The sequence below is a fragment of the Poromitra crassiceps genome (assembly GCF_964638095.1).
Source record: "Poromitra crassiceps genome assembly, chromosome: 10".
Classification (NCBI taxonomy): Eukaryota; Metazoa; Chordata; class Actinopteri; order Beryciformes; family Melamphaidae; genus Poromitra; species Poromitra crassiceps.
In genome coordinates this window covers 43,881,602-43,905,485 of record NC_139631.1, presented here as the reverse complement: position 1 = coordinate 43,905,485, position 23,884 = coordinate 43,881,602, and the positions used below count along the sequence as shown (strand labels likewise).

Below are 23,884 nucleotides of genomic sequence, written 5' to 3'. Positions count from 1 at the left end.
CGGGGGAGGGAGTTGGCCGAGTGGCCGTTTGCTTACCGTAATTACCATATGTAAGTGGTCACGCACAGAGGGGATTGTCGGGAAAGAGATGGCTGTTTGAGGAAGCTCCCATTTACCGTATTACCGTAACATTTCAACAAAACAACATAACACAACACCACCGTTGTTTATTTTTACAGTGCACACAGTGTCCGCGGTGTGGTGAAAAGAGGGCAAGAGAGGAAATTAAAACAGAAGTGGATTTATAGTTAGAAAGAGTGCTAAAGAAGAGAGAATTCCGTTTTTTATTTTTTTATTTTAGTTACTCACAGTACTATTGACCAGTCCAACTCAAAAGATATTCGGCAGTTTCACTTTGAGCTCTTGTTCCGCCGCTGTCCATCAATGGTTATGACGAGTCTCGCTGGGTACAGTACGCCAAAGCGATATCCATTGACTCGATGATGCTGTTGTATGTTGCGCGTTTCTGTTGCACCAACGCGGAGAGGTCCCAGGTGAGGGGCTTCTTCCCCGCAGCCTGGAGGATGAGTTGACGGTCGGGCCAGCGGAGTAGGCAGATGAAGATGGCCCTCGGTGGCAGGCCGGGGTCTGGACGTGGCCGAGGCGCCCGGTGTGCCCTGTCCACCTCTGGTGGTTTCTCGCCTTCCTTCAGGTCCAGGATGTAACACAGGATTTTGCCACGAAAGCGTCCATGTCACCCATCTCAGCTCCCTCTTTTACATTGATCAGGCGAATGTTATTTCTTTTACTCCTGCTGATTAAGTCATCAACCTGCGTGTGCAGGGTTTCGATTTTGCATTTTATCAATTTTCGGACTCACTGTGTTGTTTTTGTCCTCCAGTGCGCGGATGCGCTTTTCCGCATTATAAACTCTGTTCACGGTTGCCTTAGTTTCTTTAGTGAGTGAGTGGATGGACTTCTGCACGTTTTCAAACTTGTTTTCAAGCTGCTCAAAACCTCTGAGCGATGTCGGACTTAATCGATAGTGTTTCACGGAGTAAAAGTTTAGCCCAAGCCGTGTATCTCCAGCCTCCAGCAGGTGAGTCATTTCCTCATTCATGGCGTGATTGCTTCGTCTTTTTCTTTCTGCTTACCTGTGTTGTGTTATGTTATGTTATGTTATGTTGTTAAAAGAGGGCAAGAGAGGAAATTAAAACAGAAGTGGATTTATAGTTAGAAAGAGTGCTAAAAAAGAGAGATTTTTTTTTTTTTTTTTGGAAAAAATCCATAGATAAGCCGCACCGTTATATAAGCCGCAGGGGCCAAAAAACGGGAAAAAAGCCGCGGCTTATAGTCCGGAATTTACGGTATATATAATTTTTTTCCTGCTCTCCCCAAAATTTCAATAAACCTTTATGGCATATTATTACAATACAACAATACTGGTGTTGACAGTGTTGACAGTAATAGAAGATGCCAAATCATTCAAAACAATTAGCATTTTGCTTTTACGAGCATTGTGCCAGCGTGCAGCGCTGTTCCAAAACGTGTCAACGTGTGTCGTTGCCTGGGAAACGCACATCCCATAATACAACTGTTCGCATCGCATCCCAGAATGCTTAATAGGACTAGATGTTACAATCCCTGATGAAATCAGCACAACACTTGAGAGATGTCTTCTTGAGTAGGGTTGGAGATGTTCTCTTAGCTCAGGAGGTAGAGCGGGTCGTCCACTAATCGCTTTGGATAAAAGAGGTCGGTGGTTCGATTCCCGGCTCCTCCAGTCTGCATGTCGAAGTGTCCTTGGGCAAGACACTGAGCCCCAAATTGCTCCCGATGGTGTGCCAGCACCCTGCGTGGTAGCCTGCCGCCATCGGTGTGTGAATGGGTGAATGTACCTACTGATTGTAAAGCGCTTTGGATAAAGGCGCTATATAAATGCAGGCCATTTACCATTTTGATTTCTTCAGCACAAAACTAACAAAATAATGTGTATTTATATTCAGCTCCAGGCCCACCAGGCAGCCTACCTCAGAGTCAGAGTGTAATCTCCGTGCATCTTGGTGGAGGCGTCTCGAACCAGGAACGTACCGTCAGCTGTGTCTCTCAGCTTCTCATTCACCTCCTCTCTGTCACACACACACACACAGACACACACACACACACACACACACACACACACACACACACACACACACACACACACACGCACACACACACACACCACATTAACCAAAACATCAGTGATGGGCAAGCTACTTGGAAAATGTAGTAAGCTAAGCTATCAGTTACTCTCGATTAAATATAGCTAAACTACATTGAAGCTATCCCCAGAGAAATGTAGCAAGCTAAGCTACGAGCAACATGGCAAAAGCAGCTTGCTACATCAAAGCTACTTTTTTTCTCACATTGAATCAACTTCATGTCAAAGAACAACTTTCCACCAAACAAATAGGCAGACAAAAAAAATCTAATTTTGATTGTTTATTATACCCTATTATAAAACACACTGAAACTCTCACTGGCACAATATTCAAAAACAGACAATAAAACCTGAACTTCATCACTGCCAGTGGCTCCTCCTGTTTAATCCAAACTGCAGCAGAAATCTCCTGGCGAGTAGCTTGTAGCTTTTGGGGGAAGCTACAAGCTACTTGGGTCTATAAATAGCTTAGCTACTGAAAAAGCTACTTGGTTCAAAAGTAGTGAAGCTACCACCAAGCTACTGAGAAATGTAGTTAAGCTATGTAGCTTCGCTACTTGTAGCAAGCTACTGCCCAACACTGCAAAACATACACAACACATTGTCATTTTGGGGCGTCCAGATTGCATCCGAATCCCCCCCAACTACAGCGAAAATCAATGGGATTTTTGAATTGTTCTGTTCTTAAAATGGATGAAATAATGTCAATATATGATATGATATACATTCTTTTTCAAATGTATTTATAAGTAAAGGAAGCAGGCCAGCACTCTAGACAACATTTAATAGTCATCTGAGAGAGCAAACACAACAGACGCGTTTCAGTGTGAAGCCTTCATCAGTGTTGGTAATGGAGAGAGGTTTCAGTGTGAAGCCTTCATCAGTGTTGGTAATGGAGAGAGGTTTCAGTGTGAAGCCTTCATCAGTGTTGGTAATGGAGAGAGGTTTCAGTGTGAAGCCTTCATCAGTGTTGGTAATGGAGAGGGGTTTCAGTGTGAAGCCTTCATCAGTGTTGGTAATGGAGAGAGGTTTCAGTGTGAAGCCTTCATCAGTGTTGGTAATGGAGAGAGGTTTCAGTGTGAAGCCTTCATCAGTGTTGGTAATGGTGAGAGGTTTCAGTGTGAAGCCTTCATCAGTGTTGGTAATGGAGAGAGGTTTCAGTGTGAAGCCTTCATCAGTGTTGGTAATGGAGAGAGGTTTCAGTGTGAAGCCTTCATCAGTGTTGGTAATGGTGAGAGGTTTCAGTGTGAAGCCTTCATCAGTGTTGGTAATGGTGAGAGGTTTCAGTGTGAAGCCTTCATCAGTGTTGGTAATGGAGAGAGGTTTCAGTGTGAAGCCTTCATCAGTGTTGGTAATGGAGAGGGGTTTCAGTGTGAAGCCTTCATCAGTGTTGGTAATGGAGAGGGGTTTCAGTGTGAAGCCTTCATCAGTGTTGGTAATGGAGAGGGGTTTCAGTGTGAAGCCTTCATCAGTGTTGGTAATGGAGAGAGGTTTCAGTGTGAAGCCTTCATCAGTGTTGGTAATGGTGAGAGGTTTCAGTGTGAAGCCTTCATCAGTGTTGGTAATGGAGAGAGGTTTCAGTGTGAAGCCTTCATCAGTGTTGGTAATGGTGAGAGGTTTCAGTGTGAAGCCTTCATCAGTGTTGGTAATGGAGAGGGGTTTCAGTGTGAAGCCTTCATCAGTGTTGGTAATGGAGAGAGGTTTCAGTGTGAAGCCTTCATCAGTGTTGGTAATGGTGAGAGGTTTCAGTGTGAAGCCTTCATCAGTGTTGGTAATGGTGAGAGGTTTCAGTGTGAAGCCTTCATCAGTGTTGGTAATGGTGAGAGGTTTCAGTGTGAAGCCTTCATCAGTGTTGGTAATGGAGAGAGGTTTCAGTGTGAAGCCTTCATCAGTGTTGGTAATGGTGAGAGGTTTCAGTGTGAAGCCTTCATCAGTGTTGGTAATGGTGAGAGGTTTCAGTGTGAAGCCTTCATCAGTGTTGGTAATGGAGAGAGGTTTCAGTGTGAAGCCTTCATCAGTGTTGGTAATGGAGAGGGGTTTCAGTGTGAAGCCTTCATCAGTGTTGGTAATGGAGAGGGGTTTCAGTGTGAAGCCTTCATCAGTGTTGGTAATGGAGAGAGGTTTCAGTGTGAAGCCTTCATCAGTGTTGGTAATGGTGAGAGGTTTCAGTGTGAAGCCTTCATCAGTGTTGGTAATGGAGAGAGGTTTCAGTGTGAAGCCTTCATCAGTGTTGGTAATGGTGAGAGGTTTCAGTGTGAAGCCTTCATCAGTGTTGGTAATGGAGAGGGGTTTCAGTGTGAAGCCTTCATCAGTGTTGGTAATGGAGAGAGGTTTCAGTGTGAAGCCTTCATCAGTGTTGGTAATGGTGAGAGGTTTCAGTGTGAAGCCTTCATCAGTGTTGGTAATGGTGAGAGGTTTCAGTGTGAAGCCTTCATCAGTGTTGGTAATGGTGAGAGGTTTCAGTGTGAAGCCTTCATCAGTGTTGGTAATGGAGAGAGGTTTCAGTGTGAAGCCTTCATCAGTGTTGGTATTGGAGAGGGGTTTCAGTGTGAAGCCTTCATCAGTGTTGGTAATGGTGAGAGGTTTCAGTGTGAAGCCTTCATCAGTGTTGGTAATGGTGAGAGGTTTCAGTGTGAAGCCTTCATCAGTGTTGGTAATGGTGAGAGGTTTCAGTGTGAAGCCTTCATCAGTGTTGGTAATGGTGAGAGGTTTCAGTGTGAAGCCTTCATCAGTGTTGGTAATGGTGAGAGGTTTCAGTGTGAAGCCTTCATCAGTGTTGGTAATGGTGAGAGGTTTCAGTGTGAAGCCTTCATCAGTGTTGGTAATGGTGAGAGGCTTTGAAGACCATGGTGGCAACGCTGATGAAGGCTTCACGCTGAAACGTCTGTCTGTCCCAGATGCAGATGAAATGTTGAAAGGACATTCTAGAGTGCTGACCTGCTTGCTTTACTTACGATATATTGTGGCCTGCACCTAAGTTGAAAGTTGGACTTGAGTGTGCTCGGCTCGCTATTGGTGATTTTGGACGTTTTTAAAATGTATTTTGGATTTTCAATTTGCATTCAATAAAAATAGCCAAAGATGATCTGCCCTTTTTTTTAGCCTGCACAGAAAGATGAAAACTAAAATAATGTTGCATATATTTTTTATTTTAGATTCGTTTTCTACGTATTATTATTTATTATTATTATTATTTTAGTTAACAATAAGGTTTTCTAACTTCGTTTTTTTTGGTCTTAGTTCCCTAGTGTGTATACGCCGGGGTGTGTGTGTGTGTGTGTGTGTGTGTGTGTGTGTGTGTGTGTTACCTGGATATGTCTCCCCAGTACCACTCAGAGTCCTGCAGAGCCATACTGTTATTGAAGGTGCTGGGAACCGGAGTGGCTGGCTTCGCCGGTTTAGGAGGCAAAGCTGGGGGAGAGAGAGATACAGAGACAGAGAGAGAGAGAGGGATAGTGAGAGAGGGAGATAGAGGGAGAGAGAGAGAGAGGGAGAGAGAGAGAGGGAGATAGAGGGATAGTGAGAGAGAGAGAGAGAGTAAATGGTCAGAAGGAGGCAGCATCAGAAGCCTTCCTTCACTAAAGCCTTCCTTCACTTCTCTCCGCCGGTAGCCGTGGCTCCTGCGTGACATCGCAGGGGAAGCTATGAAAGCTATGTGGGAAGCTGGATGGGAGAGCATCTGGTGCTGGAGGTGGTGTTGGAGGAGAGCATCTGGTGCTGGAGGTGGTGTTGGAGGAGAGCATCTGGTGCTGGAGGTGGTGTTGGAGGAGAGCATCTGGTGCTGGAGGTGGTGTTGGAGGAGAGCATCTGGTGCTGGAGGTGGTGTTGGAGGAGAGCATCTGGTGCTGGACGTGGTGTTGGAGGAGAGCATCTGGTGCTGGAGGTGGTGTTGGAGGACCAGTAGGAGGTGCTCTTCCCTCTGGTCTCATGAATAATCTCCCCATCCCCAATTCCCCCCCGGGGCAGAGACAGTCTCTCTCCTGTGAGTGAGCACCGAGCTTCCGATGAGACGTTAAACCGAGGTCCTGACTCTCCGGTGCCCTGGGGGGTGTAACCCCGGTGCCCTGGAACCCTGGAAGGGTGTAACCCCGGTGCCCTGGGGGGTGTAACCCCGGTGCCCTGGAGGGTGTAACCTTGGTGCCCTGGGAGGTGTAACCCCGGTGCCCTGGGGGCTGTAACCCCGGTGCCCTGGGGGCTGTAACCCCGGTGCCCTGGGGGGTGTAACCCCGGTGCCCTGGGGGTGTAACCCCGGTGCCCTGGGGGGTGTAACCCCGGTGCCCTGCTTAAATCGCCACACAGGCGATTTAAGACATCGCCTGAGACACACACACACACACACACAGGGGAAGGGAGACAGCGCGTCACAGACTAGAGTGAACGCATATCTTCTGAAGAGACCTGTCCATTATTAGACCGCTCTGAAATCCCCAAATCTGAAGCGATTGCTGACTGTGATTCCACGTGCTCTGTAGTAGAGCTGTGCATCTTCACTGATCTCACGATTCGATACGATTCGATTATACAAGTCTACGATTCGATTCGATTTGATTATACGATGCATCTTAAATCGATGCATCACTTTTTCCGCAATACATGATTTATTTTTTCTCACTTTATTTTTTCTCACTGTGTGGCTACTTTTAAAATAAAAGTGCATTTGGAATTGCATTGTATTATGACCCATAATTAAAATAAACAACTGCATGTACTTACATTCTATTTTATTTGATTATTAAAAAAAAAAAAAAAAAAAAAACGATTTTTGATATTTGTTAATCAATTCAGAATCGTCCTATTAAGCATCGCGATGCATCTCTGAATCGATTATTTTCGGCAGCTCTACTCTGTAGTCTGTATCCACATGCTCCATAGCTGACAATGACATGTCCATGTGTTAAGCTACAGCAGCTGTCAATCAAAGACTGTGAGCCATCAAGATTAAATCAAATCAATTTTATTTGTTCAATAGGGGACAGTGTACATTAATGAACATTTTAGCAAAATGTAAATGCACGACAATTGCAGTCACAAGACTGATTGACATTGTTAGTCCCCCTGGGGGCCAGAAGGTACAGGCCTTGTGTCCTGATGGGGAAAAAGTAACATGGTGCAAATATACAGGATTCAAATAACATCTTATCTCTAAAGACCAGTGCAGCAAGAGAAAGAGAGCTAGCTAACACACAAGTATACAATCAGAATAACTATACTCTTAAAAAGGTTTAAGATCTACATATAGAGATTTAAACAACAAATATGAAAAGAATAAAAATGAACAGCATACTACCCACATAGCCAATAATACAGTAGAACCGTTCTTGATCTTTACCCCTAACTATGAGTACAGGTTTGAGTGGACTCCAGCCATCTCTTCATTTGACCCTTAAACACGCTCAGCGTTGGACATTCCCTAAAAGAGGATGGAATTGTGTTCCAGAGTTTACCACCCTTGACAGACAAAACCGTCTGGCCAAAGGTGGTGCGCCTGTATGGGACGACACAGTCGCCTCTGACTGAGGTTCTGGTGGTTCTGGACGTGGCTCCAGATACAGGTCTCCGCTTGATGTACTCATTTAGCGGGGGAGGAGCTATTATATATTATTATTATATATATATATATATATATATAATGAAGAGGCTGCAATCAATCTGATCACAAAAGAAGCTGGCTCTGATGAGACATGACTCATAGCCATTTGCCATAGCAGAGGTAGCCTATTGGCTATTAGTACCGCTGACGACTGCAATCCTGCAAACCCCCCCCAATAATCCATCTAGTTTCACCAGTCACCAAAACATGATGTGAAGAATGAAGATGTTGTTTTTACCCATCAAATGCTTGATGCTCCTCAGCCTATGAAGCATAGAGCAGCTGACAACGGGAGCTCGTTTAATCCAAAAATGCGCGAGGCTTCCTGGATTTGGGTCGGATGGAGTTTGGATCACGTTCACACTTGTGTTGGCATGACGGACGATGGCACGGTCACCCCATCCACCTCTGAGCCTCCTCATCGGACCATCGTGATTATCTGTTCCAATTACAATTCTGCTGATTTAATCATAAAAACAAAAATCCAACTCCATTCAACGGTGACGCGCGGCCGACGCGTGAGCAGCATGAAACAAGCGCACCCTGTCCCCAGTACAGAGAAGTGCCAGAGCGGAGAGGAGGAGGGGGAGGGGAGGATAAGCAGAAGTCGGACTCGGTTGTGTTGTGAAAATGTTAAGACAAAGAAGAAACGTCACACATTCTTTCCTGTTTTCAGCCCAATGCGAGTAATGTTACTACAAGTGAATTGTGAATTCAACTCGCCTGTTTCGCTTCATCACATAGGCGGCTGCTGCTGCTGCTGTGTTTCTATCTCTCCTTAACGTAATGGTAGGTTCAAAACGGAGCCCACACGAATCCAACGTTTCCGCCGGTAATTCTGCCCGTTTTCTGCCAGCTAGTTAAAGTCCCTGGAAACCAAAAATATTTTATTATTATTTAGCATTTTGAGTTCATCACATCACAGGACCCTATGTTAATAAGCCACCAGCCAAATTTGAACGATGATGAACGTCGCAAAGCATATAAATTTAGGTTTGACAGGTGTGGCAAAACGCATGAAAATCGATTATTTTTTAGAGTGTATTATCTCCCGCGGAATGTGTGGGCGTGTCCCATCTACAGCAGGGAAATTTCTGTCTCGGAGAGCGCGAGAGAGAGGGGGGAGGGAAACGGAGAGAGAGAGAAAGAGAGATGAGTGCACACACCGTGTGTGTGTGTGTGTGTGTGTGTGTGTGTGTGTGTGTGTTCGCGCGTTGCTCCCCTGGTTGCTCCGTGGCTCTGAGAGGAAGAGATCTCTGTCCGTTCTCTCTCTCTCTCTCTCTCTCTCTCTCTCTCTCTCTCTCTCTCTCTCTAGTCCGAGAGAGAGAGAGAGAGAGAGAGAGAGAGAGAGAGAGAGAGAGAGAGAGAGAGAGAGAGAGAGAGGAGCACATGGCTTGAAACCCAACACCTTGCTAATCTCACACACAGGCACAGGGAGACGGACAGCGAGGGAGCGCTGTCACTGGGGGCAAAGAACAGACTTGCCATAGGTGGGTGCGGATTGCACGCGTGTACAAAGGTTATATAGAGCTTATGACGTCATAAGCTCCTACATTTTAGCACCTCACGCGCTGCTCTCTTCAATGAGGAAGTATCTTGTAGAATCTTGTAGAAAAGTGTCGATTTTAAGGCTTTGGGTTGAAAGTAATGCATAATAATTTCGGAGGCATATAATTAGTAACATAAGATCCTAAATAACATAGTTAGAACGTTTTTGTGGATTTTGGTTTCCAGGGACTTTAAATTTCGCACAAACACGTTGTTGGATCAGGATCTGTAACGTTATTTGTTTTGGACCTTTCCATATAGCCTACTGTTTCAGTCGCCTGGCTCTGTGCTGTAGTAGTAGTAGTAGTAGTAGTAGTAGTAGTAGTAGTAGTAGTAGCCTATCTAAGCCCGCTGGTCTCTCAAGCTCAGCTGTCCTGTTGAAAAACGTGAACATGCAGCACAGCCAAACGGCACCGCAACGACGTCATGAATCATTCATTAATCCCCCCCCCCCCCCCCCCCATCAACGACGATACCATCGTCCATCGCAATGTTTCACTGTGGAACCATCGCGATGGCTATTTGGTTGACATCGCACAACCCTAGTTCACACACCACAACCGAACCGTACCAGAGTTCATTTGGAACCGCACCAGGTCTCAGTGCACTTGTTTGATTTTCTTTTGGTGCGCACCAGAGTTTGCATGCTGCATTCACACCTGCCCAAAGGAACCGCACCAAGGGGGAGAATACACTCTAGTGCCATTCAACAGAACCAAACGAGGTCGGTGTGAAAGCGCCCTTAAACTCAGAAATCAAATACATTTTTCACATGTCCTTGTGTAGTTTTAAATTGTGTGTAAAATAAAAATAAATAAAAAATAAAACAAAAGTGAAATTTCAGGTGACCCCATTTGAATTCCGGGCGACCACACTCCCAAGGTTGGGAACCACTGAGATACGGGAATCTCACGTACGTTTCAACCGGGAATGATCTGAATCATCTCCTCTGTGGTTTTTAATACATAGCTACTGGATGAAGAAGCTACTGGATGAAGAAGCTACTGGATGAAGAAGCTACTGGATGAAGAAGCTACTGGATGAAGAAGCTACTGGATGAAGAAGCTACTGGATGAAGAAGAAGCTACTGGATGAAGAAGCTACTGGATGAAGAAGAAGCTACTGGATGAAGAAGCTACTGGATGAAGAAGCTACTGGATGAAGAAGCTACTGGATGAAGAAGCTACTGGATGAAGAAGCTACTGGATGAAGAAGCTACTGGATGAAGAAGAAGCTACTGGATGAAGAAGAAGCTACTGGATGAAGAAGCTACTGGATGAAGAAGAAGCTACTGGATGAAGAAGCTACTGGATGAAGAAGCTACTGGATGAAGAAGAAGCTACTGGATGAAGAAGCTACTGGATGAAGAAGAAGCTACTGGATGAAGAAGCTACTGGATGAAGAAGCTACTGGATGAAGAAGCTACTGGATGAAGAAGCTACTGGATGAAGAAGAAGCTACTGGATGAAGAAGCTACTGGATGAAGAAGCTACTGGATGAAGAAGAAGCTACTGGATGAAGAAGCTACTGGATGAAGAAGAAGCTACTGGATGAAGAAGCTACTGGATGAAGAAGCTACTGGATGAAGAAGCTACTGGATGAAGAAGCTACTGGATGAAGAAGAAGCTACTGGATGAAGAAGAAGCTACTGGATGAAGAAGCTACTGGATGAAGAAGAAGCTACTGGATGAAGAAGCTACTGGATGAAGAAGAAGCTACTGGATGAAGAAGCTACTGGATGAAGAAGAAGCTACTGGATGAAGAAGCTACTGGATGAAGAAGCTACTGGATGAAGAAGCTACTGGATGAAGAAGCTACTGGATGAAGAAGCTACTGGATGAAGAAGAAGCTACTGGATGAAGAAGCTACTGGATGAAGAAGCTACTGGATGAAGAAGAAGCTACTGGATGAAGAAGCTACTGGATGAAGAAGAAGCTACTGGATGAAGAAGCTACTGGATGAAGAAGAAGCTACTGGATGAAGAAGCTACTGGATGAAGAAGCTACTGGATGAAGAAGCTACTGGATGAAGAAGCTACTGGATGAAGAAGCTACTGGATGAAGAAGCTACTGGATGAAGAAGCTACTGGATGAAGAAGCAGACAGTGGAAGTAAGACACTGTAAAGGGTTCCAGTATATGATCACATGGGGGGGATGTACGACGTGATCAGAAATGTCCTGACTGACGATGCTGCCCTGATGTTCTTACATTCTATCATCTTTTCCCACATCGACTACTGCCTAACCAGCTGGTCTTTGACTTGTAAAACAGCTCTTAAGCCGATTGAATCTCTTTTTAAGAAAGCCATGAAGATCTTCGACAAAAAAACCCACGTCTGCTCATATCTGTAGCATTTTAAAGAAGCCTAATTTCCTTGATTTCGACAATCTTAAAACTTTCAGACAGGCCTGTTTTGTTTTTAAGTGTCTCCATGGACTTGCCCCACCCCCTCTGGGAGAGTTTTTTAAGCGGAGGTCCGTGGAGGGCATGACCACCAGGGCGTGCCAAAGAGGAGACTGTGAGTTGGGCCTCAGACGCACTGCATATGGGAAAAACGTTTTGTCCATCGTTGGCGGTAGGTTAAGGCCTAAACATGGTCGTCCGTCAGAGCCTCGCCCTCCCCGTATGACGGCGGGTGGAGCGCCGTCCTACGGGGAGGGGGCGCCGTCGGCTGACGGGGGCTGCTCGAATATGTGACTCAGCGCCGACGATACGTGCGTGACGTCAGCTGCAGGAGAGTTGTGACTGGCCGTTGCCTTGGCTCATCGTGGTAAAGTTGCCTTTCAAAGCATGACGTTAGATTATAACGAAGTAGTTGTGTGGCTTAGCCTTCCAAAATGTTGAGGGTCATTTTTTAGAATTTAATACATAGAATTGGGAACGTTACATTCAATTTCATTCAGACTGCCTGGCACACAATCTCCGCCATTTTCACACGGAGCTTCCACAGGAGGAGGGAGGGGGGAGGGCGTAGTGGCGTCCTAACATGTAGGGCTCGCTGGCGCCGCAAGACGGCGAGACGGCTCCAATTCGAGGCGGACGGACGACCATGTTTAGGCCTTTATGGAACGGTCTCCCGCCCGCAGTAAGGGAGTGCCCCACATACCCTACCTTCAAAACTAAACTTAAATCAGCACTTTATTGTACTGATATTGCACTTTAACTGTATTGCTTTTATCTTGTCTGTGTGTATTGTTTTTATCCTGTGTATGTATTGTTATCCCTTGTGCATTTCTATTTTACTATATTGCTTTTTATTCCTGTATTGTTTTTATTTCTGTAGTTACCCTGTAGTTTTTAGTTCTTTATGTCCCGAGGACTGCGGGTGAAAACTAGCTTCGGCTAATCCCGGCACTTTTACTCTTGACGTATTGATGTATGGATGATTCTATATGTGTAAACTGTTTTATTAATGTGCACTGTCCTGTCTAAATAAACAATAAAGTAAAGTCAAGTATATCTGGTTCAGAGTGATGATAACCACTTTCTCTGCTGTTTGGAATTGAATGGGAGTGAATGAGCCTGAGAGAGACACAACTGATTTAAACGCATCTTTTAAAATCACGCATGCATTTAAAAAGACAGAATTGACATTAAAAGGAATGGAAATGTAAAAACAAACAGATTTTGAATTGATCTTTAAGCCCAGACAGATGGCAGTCTGTTCTAGCCACTCTAGCTCTACGCCTGCTGTCCTACCTGGAGTCTGCATGTGGATGTAGCTGAGGATCTTGTCTCGTCGTCGCGGTGATGCCGCCCCCTGCTCCATCGCCCCCCCCCCTCACACACACACACACCCACACACACTGCTGACACTTGTCCCAGAGGTTAGCGAGCACACACACGGGTCTACGCTCCGGACCGTCTGGATCCGTTATAGCTCGTCCGGCCGCGCTCCATCACAAAACCACGGTGTCCTGACGGAGAGAGGTCTACGCTGCATCTTCTCTCTCTCTCTCCTCCTCTCCTCTTCTCTGTACTCCTCTCTCTGTCTCTCCCTGTGATTTACAGCTGAATTCCACTACCCTGATCTGGTTCGTACAGTAGAATAACAATATGTACAATATTAGAACAGAAATCTGCAGAATATCCTTGTTTCTCTGCTCGTATAACTAACAGCTTAATGAAGCAGGTTTTTGCTGACAGATTGATGGAGAAAGCAACAGCAGGTATACCGTAACTAGTTTAATTGCATAAACTCTACATCTCAAGTGAACAGCAGCTGTCTGCCTTCTCTGCCTCTGTGTTTCATATGTAGAGCAATTCTCTCTCTCTCTCTCTCTCTCTCTCTCTCCCTCTCTCCCTTTTTCTCTCTCTCTCTCTCTCTCTCTCTCTCTCTCTCTCTCTCTCTCTCTCTCTCTCTCTCTCTCTCTCTCTCTCTCTCTCTCTCTCTCGGAGGAGGAGAAGTCGTCGGCCTCGGTTCAAAGCTCAGGAGAGCAGCTTGGAGATGTGTGACATCACCATCCCTGCGGGCCAATCCTGCGACAGCGATGGCAGTGATCTCATTGATGACCCCCCCCCCCCCCCCCCCCACCACCGCTGATGTCATCGCTTTAGCTGCTAGTGTGACTGGCTGATTGACTTCCTGGATGACTGAATGAATGGCTGTCTAAAAAGGGTGGACTAAACCCCCCAGGTTTCTGGCAAAACGTATTCTACTTGATTTGAAAATTCTGCAGGCAAGATGGCCGCCTATAGTCCCCTAGCCCATAAACAAACTAATAACTTGGCCAATAAGTATGTAACATACAAAATAAAACAAACGGTAATGTCTTCATTTGATGTAGAATGCAGAGGACATGTAACTGGTACGTTAAACTCGCATTCCAGGAATATTGTATTTACCACACTGCTCCTAAAGTTAACATAAGTGGCGCGTGACTCAGAGCGCGTGGTTGACCCGGAACCCACTCGCTTGGCGCCAGAACACACTCGATTTGGGAGCGGAACACGCCAGGATTGGCCAGCGCCAACTCCAGTGCCCAGAACTGTCAAATCAAATCATCGACAGAGACGCTATGGCCCGCCTCCCAATCCCTCTTTCTTTTTTTTGCATGACAGGCAGTATTTTCAGTGTATCAGAGATAGAGAACGTTATAAATATAGTCACCTTATAAACAACTAAAAAAACCTGTTTGCTCTTAAAATACTGAACAGCATTGCCCCTCGCCTCTCATGGCCGAGGCGGGGGCTTTCGCATGGGGTGAGAAATAGTCTGACATAACGTAGCATTAACGTTACTTTATTCTCGTCCAAAACCACTCCGATTTGCATGTTAAAACAAGTTTGCAGCTTAGGAATAACTGGGAAACATTTGATTGAAATATTAACGTCAGAGGAAGCCAGAATTAGTCAAAACGATATGAGAAATACACAGCGCGTCTGCCGTGTGACTTTTCCGGGTTTACTGTCCTGCGTGGGGGGGGTACAGACGGAGGTAGGGGATGAATTTCGAGGTTTGACTGACAGATTGAGGGCGAATGGCGTTACGAGATTTACTCACAAGCTCGTTTTAATGCTTTTCCATTGGTTGCATTTGTTAAAAACCACACAGAGACGTGAAGGGTGACCAATGGCACTGATTTATGACAAAAAGTAAAAAAGTGGAAAAAAGGGGCATTCGAGGTCCTGGCACAACAGCGACGATATATTGGTTAAAAGCTGAAAATAAGTGTTTTGGGGTTTAGTCCTGCTTTAACAACTGAAGGAAAATATGACTGGCTGGCTAACTGACTAATGGGCCGACTTGCTGACTGTTGCAATACCTTCTTCCTCCTCCATTGACTGTATGGTTTATACAAGTTATTCTGCAACTGTTAATATAGAGCCTCCTTGCTGCCAACTAACATTAATGCTAACTTTGTGAAAGCCTAGCTTACAGCAACAGCTAATAACGTTAGGAAGCTAGCCGGCGTTGGCTATTACCGTTTCTGTTGCCTTAGGATCCATTAGAAAATAGCATCGGTGGCCTGTGTTATACACAGCTGCTGTAGTGACGACAGCAATAATATCCTCTGGGTTTGTTTGTATGCCTCCCTGCTGCCTGCTGACGTGAAGGGAAAGCAGGATAGTTATGTTAGAAACTGTCAGCTCCTCACAGCAACCTCTGGTCACCTCATTTTACCACAGGTAACCGTGGACAGGTGTGTGGTTTAACCAGTGTTGGGCAAGTTACTGAAAATTGGTAATAAGTTACAGTTACTAGTTACTTCTCTCAAAAAGTAATTTAATTACTTTAAAGTTACTTCAAAGTAATTAGTTACTAGGGAAGGTAACGTTTGCGTTACTTTTAAAAGTCTGCTTCGATTGTTATTAATGCACACATCATGTTAGTGTCGCTGTGCCACAGTGTGGCATTGAACATTCACTTATTGGGGAGGCTTATAGCCATACAGTCATTAGCCTCTGGGGCTCCCCGGACTAGGTCTGAGGATCAGAAACCGGATAATCCATTGAAGTTGTCCATTATTTTCATGTCCTAAAGTAACTAGTAACTAGCGCAGTTACTATTTTAGTAACTGTAACTGAGTTACTAAATTTGAAAAGTAATTAGTTAGATTACTAGTTACTGCAAGAATTAGTTAAGTTACAGTAACTAGTTACTTAGTAACTAGTTACTCCCAACACTGGGTTTAACTTAGCTGCTTCGCCAGCATCTCCTCCTCCTCCTCTCCCTCCTCCTCCTCCTCCTCCTCCTCCTCCTCCTCCTCCGACTCCTCCGACTCCTCCGACTTTTAGAAATGGTAATAGACAAAAGTGGTAATGCGAACAGTGGCTAGATTCCTATATTAGCACTGCTACTAGAGTGGTAGCTGACAGCCGACCGTAATCATGCTGATAGAAGGGTTGTGGAAATGTCCAAACTCTCTCTGCATTTTAGACTCGTGTAGGTCGCACCGGTATATAAGACGCACTGCACTTTTTAGATGGATTTTTTTTTAATTAAAAGTGCCTCTCATACACCTGGTTTTACGGTTACATTAGACATCAGACAGATATTCAAGCAAACACACGGGGCTTCAGATTTCCAAGCTCTCCAAATGACATGAGATGAGTTCTTGCAGTGCTGCTGGCAGGAGGACGTGTGTTGGCCTAAATGCACGCGTCAGGTCACAAGCAGGTGATGGTTCACCCGTCCGCCTCGTGACTGACTCACTGTGACGCTGCAGAGCTCACAACAGGAAGTGAAAAAACTCGGACTCACTCGGACGCTGCAGCGCTCAGAGGAAGTTCAAAGTTTATTTTGAGGAGTTTTGATCCAAAATGACAAAACCAGAAGAGGAACAACGCAACACCTACTCCCACAGCAAGACATGAGCGTGCAGAATGAAGACAGTGTGCTTTTTACGAGGACGCTGAGGAGCTCCAGTCCTTATTTGACTAAATAAGACCGTCTTACAGGCCGGATTTAGGACACCAAATTAGAGGCGGACCGATATATCGGTCCACCGATATTATCGGCCAATATCGGCTGATAACTGATATATCGGTATCGGCCGATGTGTTGGCCGATATTTGTTTATTTTGTATTTTTTAAGTTATAGACAGCATGCTGTGTATATTTGACTTTTTTTAGATATTTTATTTTCTATTTTTATTTGACCTTTTTTCTTAACTCAAGTTAGATTTTATATTTTGTCTATTTGTGTTTTTATTAGAGATGGGAATAGATTAATTTTTTTAATCTAGATTAATCCTGGTCATTAATCTAGATTAATCTAGATTAAAATGGGTCATTTGAAGTCTGTCGAAGCCATTCAAAATATGTGTGTGCAACATAAATAATGACTAGAAGTAAGTCCTTGTGAACAGGTTTCTGTTTATTCGGTTGTTCACGCCCCCCCACAGCAGCCAGGATGGGGGAGGCAGACATAAATGTCCGTGCTTACATACCTGTTCCATTCTAAAGTGATAATCATCATGGCCTGCTCAATATAAGTGGACCCTGCTACCAGACAACTTTGAGAATAATAATATATATAATAATAATAATACAGTGGAGCTGCTCAGTGGCCAGCAGATCAGACTGTGGTTGTACTGGACAGCTTCCAGGTATGAATGTGTGTGAATGTGAACAGGGCACTCCTGAAAAAGAGAGCATTGCTCTCAGTGAGACTCCCCCTGTATAAATAAAGGTAAAAAAAAAAAAAAAAAAAAAAAAATAGATTAAAATAGATTAACGGCGATAATTTTTTTATCGCGCGTTAAGAGTCTCGCGTTAACGCAGCCGTTAATGGCGTTAACGATCCCATCTCTAGTTTTTATATTTATATTATTATAAAATTCCCAGTGAAGTTTACCGTTTCATTGCATTGATGTAATTTTGGTAAATAAAATTGATTGATAAGCTGTAAAATATCCTGCGTATTCATTACATATCTCAAGTCATATCTTTGTCAAGTGTTTGATATTTGAGCGATCATTACATAGAAAAAGTGTAATATAATGTGTACCGTAAATTCCGGACTATAAGGCGCACCGGTCTATAAGCCGCACCTTCAAAGGTGACTATTTTTTTCTTCTATAAGCCGCACCGGTCTATAAGCCGCGGGTGTTTTGATGTTTAATTACCATATGTAAGGCTTCGTGCACAGAGGGGATTGTCGGGATCGATGGCTGTTTGGGGAAGCTCCCATTTATTAACATTTCAACAAAACAAAAGTCAGGTCACTAATCCCCAGACAAAATCACACATTGTGGTATTTTTTGTTTTTTTTACAGTGCACACAGTGTCCGCGGTGTGGTGAAAAGAGGGCAAGAGAGGAAATTAAAACAGAAGTGGATTTATAGTTAGAAAGAGTGCTAAAGATAGTCCGGTCTGGTTATGACGAGTCTCGCTGGGTACAGTACGCCAAAGCGATATCCATTGACTCGATGATGCTGTTGTATGTTGCGCGTTTCTGTTGCACCAACGCGGAGAGGTCCTGCCGGACGAAAAAGCGAAAAAGCTGCTTCTTCCCCGCAGCCTGGAGGATGAGTTGACGGTCGGGCCAGCGGAGTAGGCAGATGAAGATGGCCCTCGGTGGCAGGCCGGGGTCTGGACGTGGCCGAGGCACCCGGTGTGCGGGAGAAAGGAGGAGGAGGAGAAACCGCCACCTCCACAGCCAGCCACCTCACACACCCCAACTGTTTAATAGTGCCCGGCTCGCATGCCTCTCGGTCGGCTGGCCGGACAATATGCACCCCGCTGCAGCAGCAGCTTCGGGAGGTTTTCTCACTGTGTTCGGGACTTCGGCTCTAACTCGGCCAGATGGCTGGACACGAGTGAAACTCTTCACGGTTGCATTATTTTCTTTAGTGAGTGAGTGGATGGACTTCTGCACGTTTTCAAACTTGTTTTCAAGCTGCTCAAAACCTCTGAGCGATGTCGGACTTAATCGATAGTGTTTCACGGAGTAAAAGTTTAGCCCAAGCGGTGTATCTCCAGCCTCCAGCAGGTGAGTCATTTCCTCATTCATGGCGTGATTGCTTCGTCTTTTTCTTTCTGCTTACCTGTGTTGTGTTATGTTATGTTATGTTATGTTGTTAAAAGAGGGCAAGAGAGGAAATTAAAACAGAAGTGGATTTATAGTTAGAAAGAGTGCTAAAAAAGAGAGATTTTTTTTTTTTTTTTGGAAAAAATCCATAGATAAGACGCACCGTTATATAAGCCGCAGGGGGCAAAAAAGGCCAAAAAACGGGAAAAAAGCCGCGGCTTATAGTCCGGAATTTACGGTATATATAATTTAAGAATATCGGCCGATATATCGTTATCAGAATTGTTTTACTCCCTAATATCGGTACCGGCCTCAATAATCCAGTATCGGTCGGGCTCTACACCAAACACACACACAAACATATGCACGCGACCACACGCACACACACACACACACACACACACAGCAGCTGTAGCAGTACCTGGTGCAGCCTGATTCATGTTGAGTTCGCTGGTGATGAGAACTTCTAAAACCTGAACCAGAGGATCTGAACCGGACTCGGACCTGCGAACAAAACAGAACCGACCGTCACATTAACCAGTATCAGATACAGAGTCAGTGGGCATCAGTTATCAAGACGTACTCGCTAATTAAATGGGAATTACACCAAAATGGGTTTAACTGAGGTACAGGAACATGGCTGTCCTGAAGATTTTCTTTCCACCAATGAGCACTCTTGAATAAAGATAGGGAGAAAATCTCCATAATGTAGTCACATTTCCTCCATGTTGAGAAATTATAACTGACAATAAAATAAAATAAACTGCTGAAAAAGATCGATTTTGATCAAATATTGGTAAAATGTCTACTGTTGTAGAATAACAGCCTACAAGTCATTTTTGGAGTAATCTCTCGAGACAGACTTCCGACTTGCGGTAAATATATCTTTTCTCCACCCGATGGGTTACCAGATTGTTTTTGGAGCAACATACAGCTGTGACCATAACAAGCCTTTCTCAACAAACAAACAAAAGACACTGAACTTCTGAACATTCATGTAAAACAGACTTATTTATTCAAACAGTTTTGGTATTTTGCACATCTTTCAGTACCTTATATATATTTGAGAACTATGTTACAAACTTTATCATAATTCTGTGAACACTTTCACCTGTATGTGTATGTTACTATAATACTACTGTATTAACAACCTCTGAAATGTGTGTGTGTGTGTGTGTGTGTGTGTGTGTGTGTGTGTGTGTGTGTGCGCGCAAGCATGCATGCGTGTGCGATCTGTGTGTGTGTGTGTGTGTGTGTGTGTGTGTGCGCATGTGTGCGTGACCCACCCTGCGGGCGTTCTGAACAGCAGGGGGCAGAAGCCGTGGGCCAGGCTGTGGGGGCTGAGCTGGTTGCGGGCGGCGTGCACACAGAGGCGGGCCAGGTGACGCACCAGGCTGAGCAGCGTCAGGCCGAACTGGGCGGGGCAGGCGGGCGAGCTGGCCACGCCCCGCAGCACCCCCGCGCACTCCTCCACGTCACGCACCTCTGGAGACAGACGCAGGACGGCACCGTCAGCACATGCTTTCTTTACTGTGATTCAAGTTGGCACAGCGTCTAGCCGTGCTGTTAGCTCACTTTGAGCAGACACCAAATCATCCATTGTTCCTCGACTCTGGTGTGCCATGCTAACAACACTTTAGCTTACATGATGTTCTGTGATAGAAAGACCACTATAGCAGTATCTTAAGGTGCGTTCACACCGACCTATTAAAGTTTTTCGCTGGCATTGAGTTTACATACAAAGTCAATGCAAACGAGCGATTGAGCGTATATTCGCCCGGGAGAAACATCGCTGGGTGTCCGAGTGACAGAGACAGAGCGATGGGGCGAAAATTCGCTCGTCGCCTGAGATGAAATATCCCAACTCCAGCGAAATTACGCTGGCATCAGTCGCTCGCTGTTCAACGCTGATTGGCTGCCGTGTGAGAGTGAGTCAAGGATCACACTGGCTTGGAACAAACCACTGGTTTATTGTTTGGCAACAAACCGCATTGACAGCTGATTGACAGGCTGACAGCTGACATGAAGTGAAGTCTGTACTACCGGTATAGAGCTCGCGTTAGGAGCACGCTGATAGGCTTAGCTTGTAAACTACTATGGTGGCTCGTAGTGGACAAACATCATGACATTGGGTAACGTTATAGCCCCCAGATGTCCGTCAATTCGTGTGCCTGTTGACGAGCGATTTAAACACAGCGACAGAGCGATTCCAAAGGGTGGAATCGAGCGACAGAGCGAAAAATAAATATCTCGGTGTGAACACAGCTTTAAGGAAGACCATTATTTTTGTAATAACAGTTTTCTTTTGTATTATGTGGCCTGTAGATTCATACATTTTTATAAACTAAATACCCTGACTCAGTACAGCGGATGTAGACAGGTTTATTTTGGAAGCATTACATGTTAGAGTGATTTCCAGCTGTACAGTCTCTCCACCTTCACTTCCCATGGAAACAGCAGCCACACTTTGGTGTAAACAGACTTTTCCACAGGCAAAGTACCACCTGCTACTTCCAAACAATGCCTTGTTTTTCTACCCGTGGAAAAACCACAGCAGCCTCTGACACAAACCTGCTAGTCTTGCCACAAATTATACCGGTTTAGGGCCTGTGTCCACCTAGCGTCTTTTCCTCAGGTCCAGCGTCTTTTTTCAGTTGTTTCCAATGGGGGGAGAGCGTATGCGAGCGCACACGGACGTCTAGACAAAGTGCTCTGCACCCAGCGTCTATTTTCAGAGTGCTCCGGCGTTTTTGTGCGCCCAACTCCCAACGCTTCCAGCTGAGAATAATTTAACTTTTCAGAAAGACGCTGGTGTCGGGTGCTCCTTTCCTGGCAACTAATCATAATGGAGAAACTATCGCAACAGAGACAGAAAGGCTCAATTGTGGGAGCAGATCGGCTAGACACTTAATATTTCTGGTGAGTGTTGTGCTTACTGCTTTTAATAGCGTAGCCTACCTGTGTTGTTAGCTTGCTAGCTGTCAGCTATCAAGCTGAACTAACGTTACTTTCAGATTGCTTCCTTGTTATATTGTGCGCCGAGATCAGCGCTTCCCAGCGCACTTCCAGCGTTTAACGTGGGAAAAAGACGCTAGGTGGACACAGGCCCTTACTTCGCATTTCTCTTTAGAGTTCTCACGTGGTCTCTGTTGAGATAACGCTAGGAGCCTGAACAGCTGTGAACGTGTTGTGTCGTTGCGTGACCTTGGACGGCGTGCGTCATGTCGGCCTGCAGCGCGGCGGGCACCACGGGGCCGGGCAGCTCCTGCAGGAACCTCACCACTCCGTCGCACAGAGACGACACCTCCAGCTGCTCCAGGTCTGAAAACAAACGCACCTCCGTTAAGAAAAGGGACGGGGACCTGAGCTCTGCTCTGCTTGATGATAATGTGATCATTCGTATGAGTCAAAATGATTTAGAACTCCATTGTATTTAAAAAAACAAACAAACTATTCAATGCTGCTGGGTAAACACGTTTGCTTTTGCAGGAAAGTAGTTCAGTAGCACAGAAAGTAGTCCCCGGCCGTAATGAAGAATTTGTTCTCATTTGAATTTGATTTGGTAATAGCTACAACAGTCTGAGTTGTCATGGTAACAGTTTAGCGATGTTTAAAATGTACACCCATCTCTTTGTGAGCTGTATTTAAACGTTTTTACCTTCCAATTGGAGCCAATGAGTTCTGAAGGCTAAAAAGGGAACTTGGTAAATAAAAGTAAAGTAAGGGGGAGTAGAGCGAGCAAATGCTTTGTTGATCTTGTTATTTTCACCGGATTTGATGCAGATAAGAAATGTATTTAAAAACAGCAGTTGAATCCTTTCAGGAACAAACTGATTTCACTGCTCTTTTGGCGCCCTGTATCAACAGTTTAACTTATTACTTAGTGGCTGTTCTAAAGGAAACGATTCACATTAAATGTTTCGTTATTTCTAAACTTGACAATTAGGAAGCACGAAGATGAAAGCTACAATCTACAACAATGTTAGATTGTTGTAGAATGATGCAGCCTTCATTTGAGGACACTTTGACTTGAATCCTTTTATAGAACCAGGCCTGCTCCCATAGAGTGCTGCAGGGATGACTTCTTTTCATAGGCTAACCTGGTAGTTAGCATCACGCTTCCCTGCTCAACAAGCCAATGGGATTTTCCATTGGCTCATTTGTGTGTGTATCCCTTTAAGACCGCGAACCGCATGGTTCGCGGTCTTAAAGGGATACACACACAAATGCTGCATCAGGTATCAATGGGTTAATAAAGGTTTATGATAATTAGGAGTTGTTCAGCAAGATCGTCTTCACCTCAAATTCGTCTCCTTCATTTCATTGATGAGTCGATTAGTCGATCGACAGAAAATTAATCGACAACTATTCTGATAATCGATTAATCGGTTTGAGTACAATTTTAAGAGAAATGGTCAAAATGATGTGATTCCAGCTTCTTAAATGTGAATATTGTCTGGTTTCTTTACTCCTGTACGACAGTAGACTGATATTATCTTTCAGTTGTGGACAAAACAAGACATTTGAGGCCGTCGTCTTTGACTTTGGGAAACACTGATCGTCATTTGCTACCATTTTCTGACATTTTATAGACCAAACAACTCATCGATTAATCGAGAAAATAATCGGCAGATGAATCGATTATGAAAATAATCGTTCGTTGCAGCCCTAGATTTGAGCCTTATGTCACATACTGTGTGTGTTTCACACCACTTCTGATGTCATAGTGTTGATGGGAGTATTCGTTCCATTTGTAGTATTGTGTTATTTGTATTGTTTCGGGTTTTTTTTACATGTTACTAACATGTATAACTTGACATGCAACTTTGCTGCCTTCTTGGCCAGGTCACAATTGTAAAAGAGATTTCGTATCTCAACTGTTTTTATCTGGTTGAATAAAGGTTAAATAAACAAATAATAATGTGCACAAATGCACAGCACTTAGATGAGTGTAAAATAAACCATTTCTGGGGACTCCAGTTACACTTCAAAAATCACAAAAGTGCTGTTGTTTTCTGAAGATGATCTTGCTGAACAAAACTTGCAAGTTTCATAAAGTGTGTTTTAACCACAGAGGTTATTTCAGGAATCTACCCGAAAACCTACTGACTTCCAGACGAGGGAGC

General features: G+C 44.6%; 1 protein-coding gene across 2 annotated transcripts in view; it reads right to left on the bottom strand.

The window, feature by feature from the left end:
* Positions 1-23,884, bottom strand: part of LOC310784069 (phosphatidylinositol 3-kinase regulatory subunit alpha-like) — a 61,515-nt gene that overhangs the window by 19,670 nt on the left and 17,961 nt on the right. For both annotated transcript variants that reach the window (XM_083645045.1, XM_083645046.1), the window contains 5 exons: positions 21,963-22,079; positions 20,045-20,243; positions 19,180-19,262; positions 5,452-5,554; positions 1,971-2,069 (listed from right to left, as the gene is read on the bottom strand). In XM_083645045.1, the coding sequence (XP_083501171.1) occupies positions 1,971-2,069; positions 5,452-5,554; positions 19,180-19,262; positions 20,045-20,243; positions 21,963-22,079 (601 nt within the window). The remainder of the gene's footprint in view (positions 1-1,970; positions 2,070-5,451; positions 5,555-19,179; positions 19,263-20,044; positions 20,244-21,962; positions 22,080-23,884) is intronic.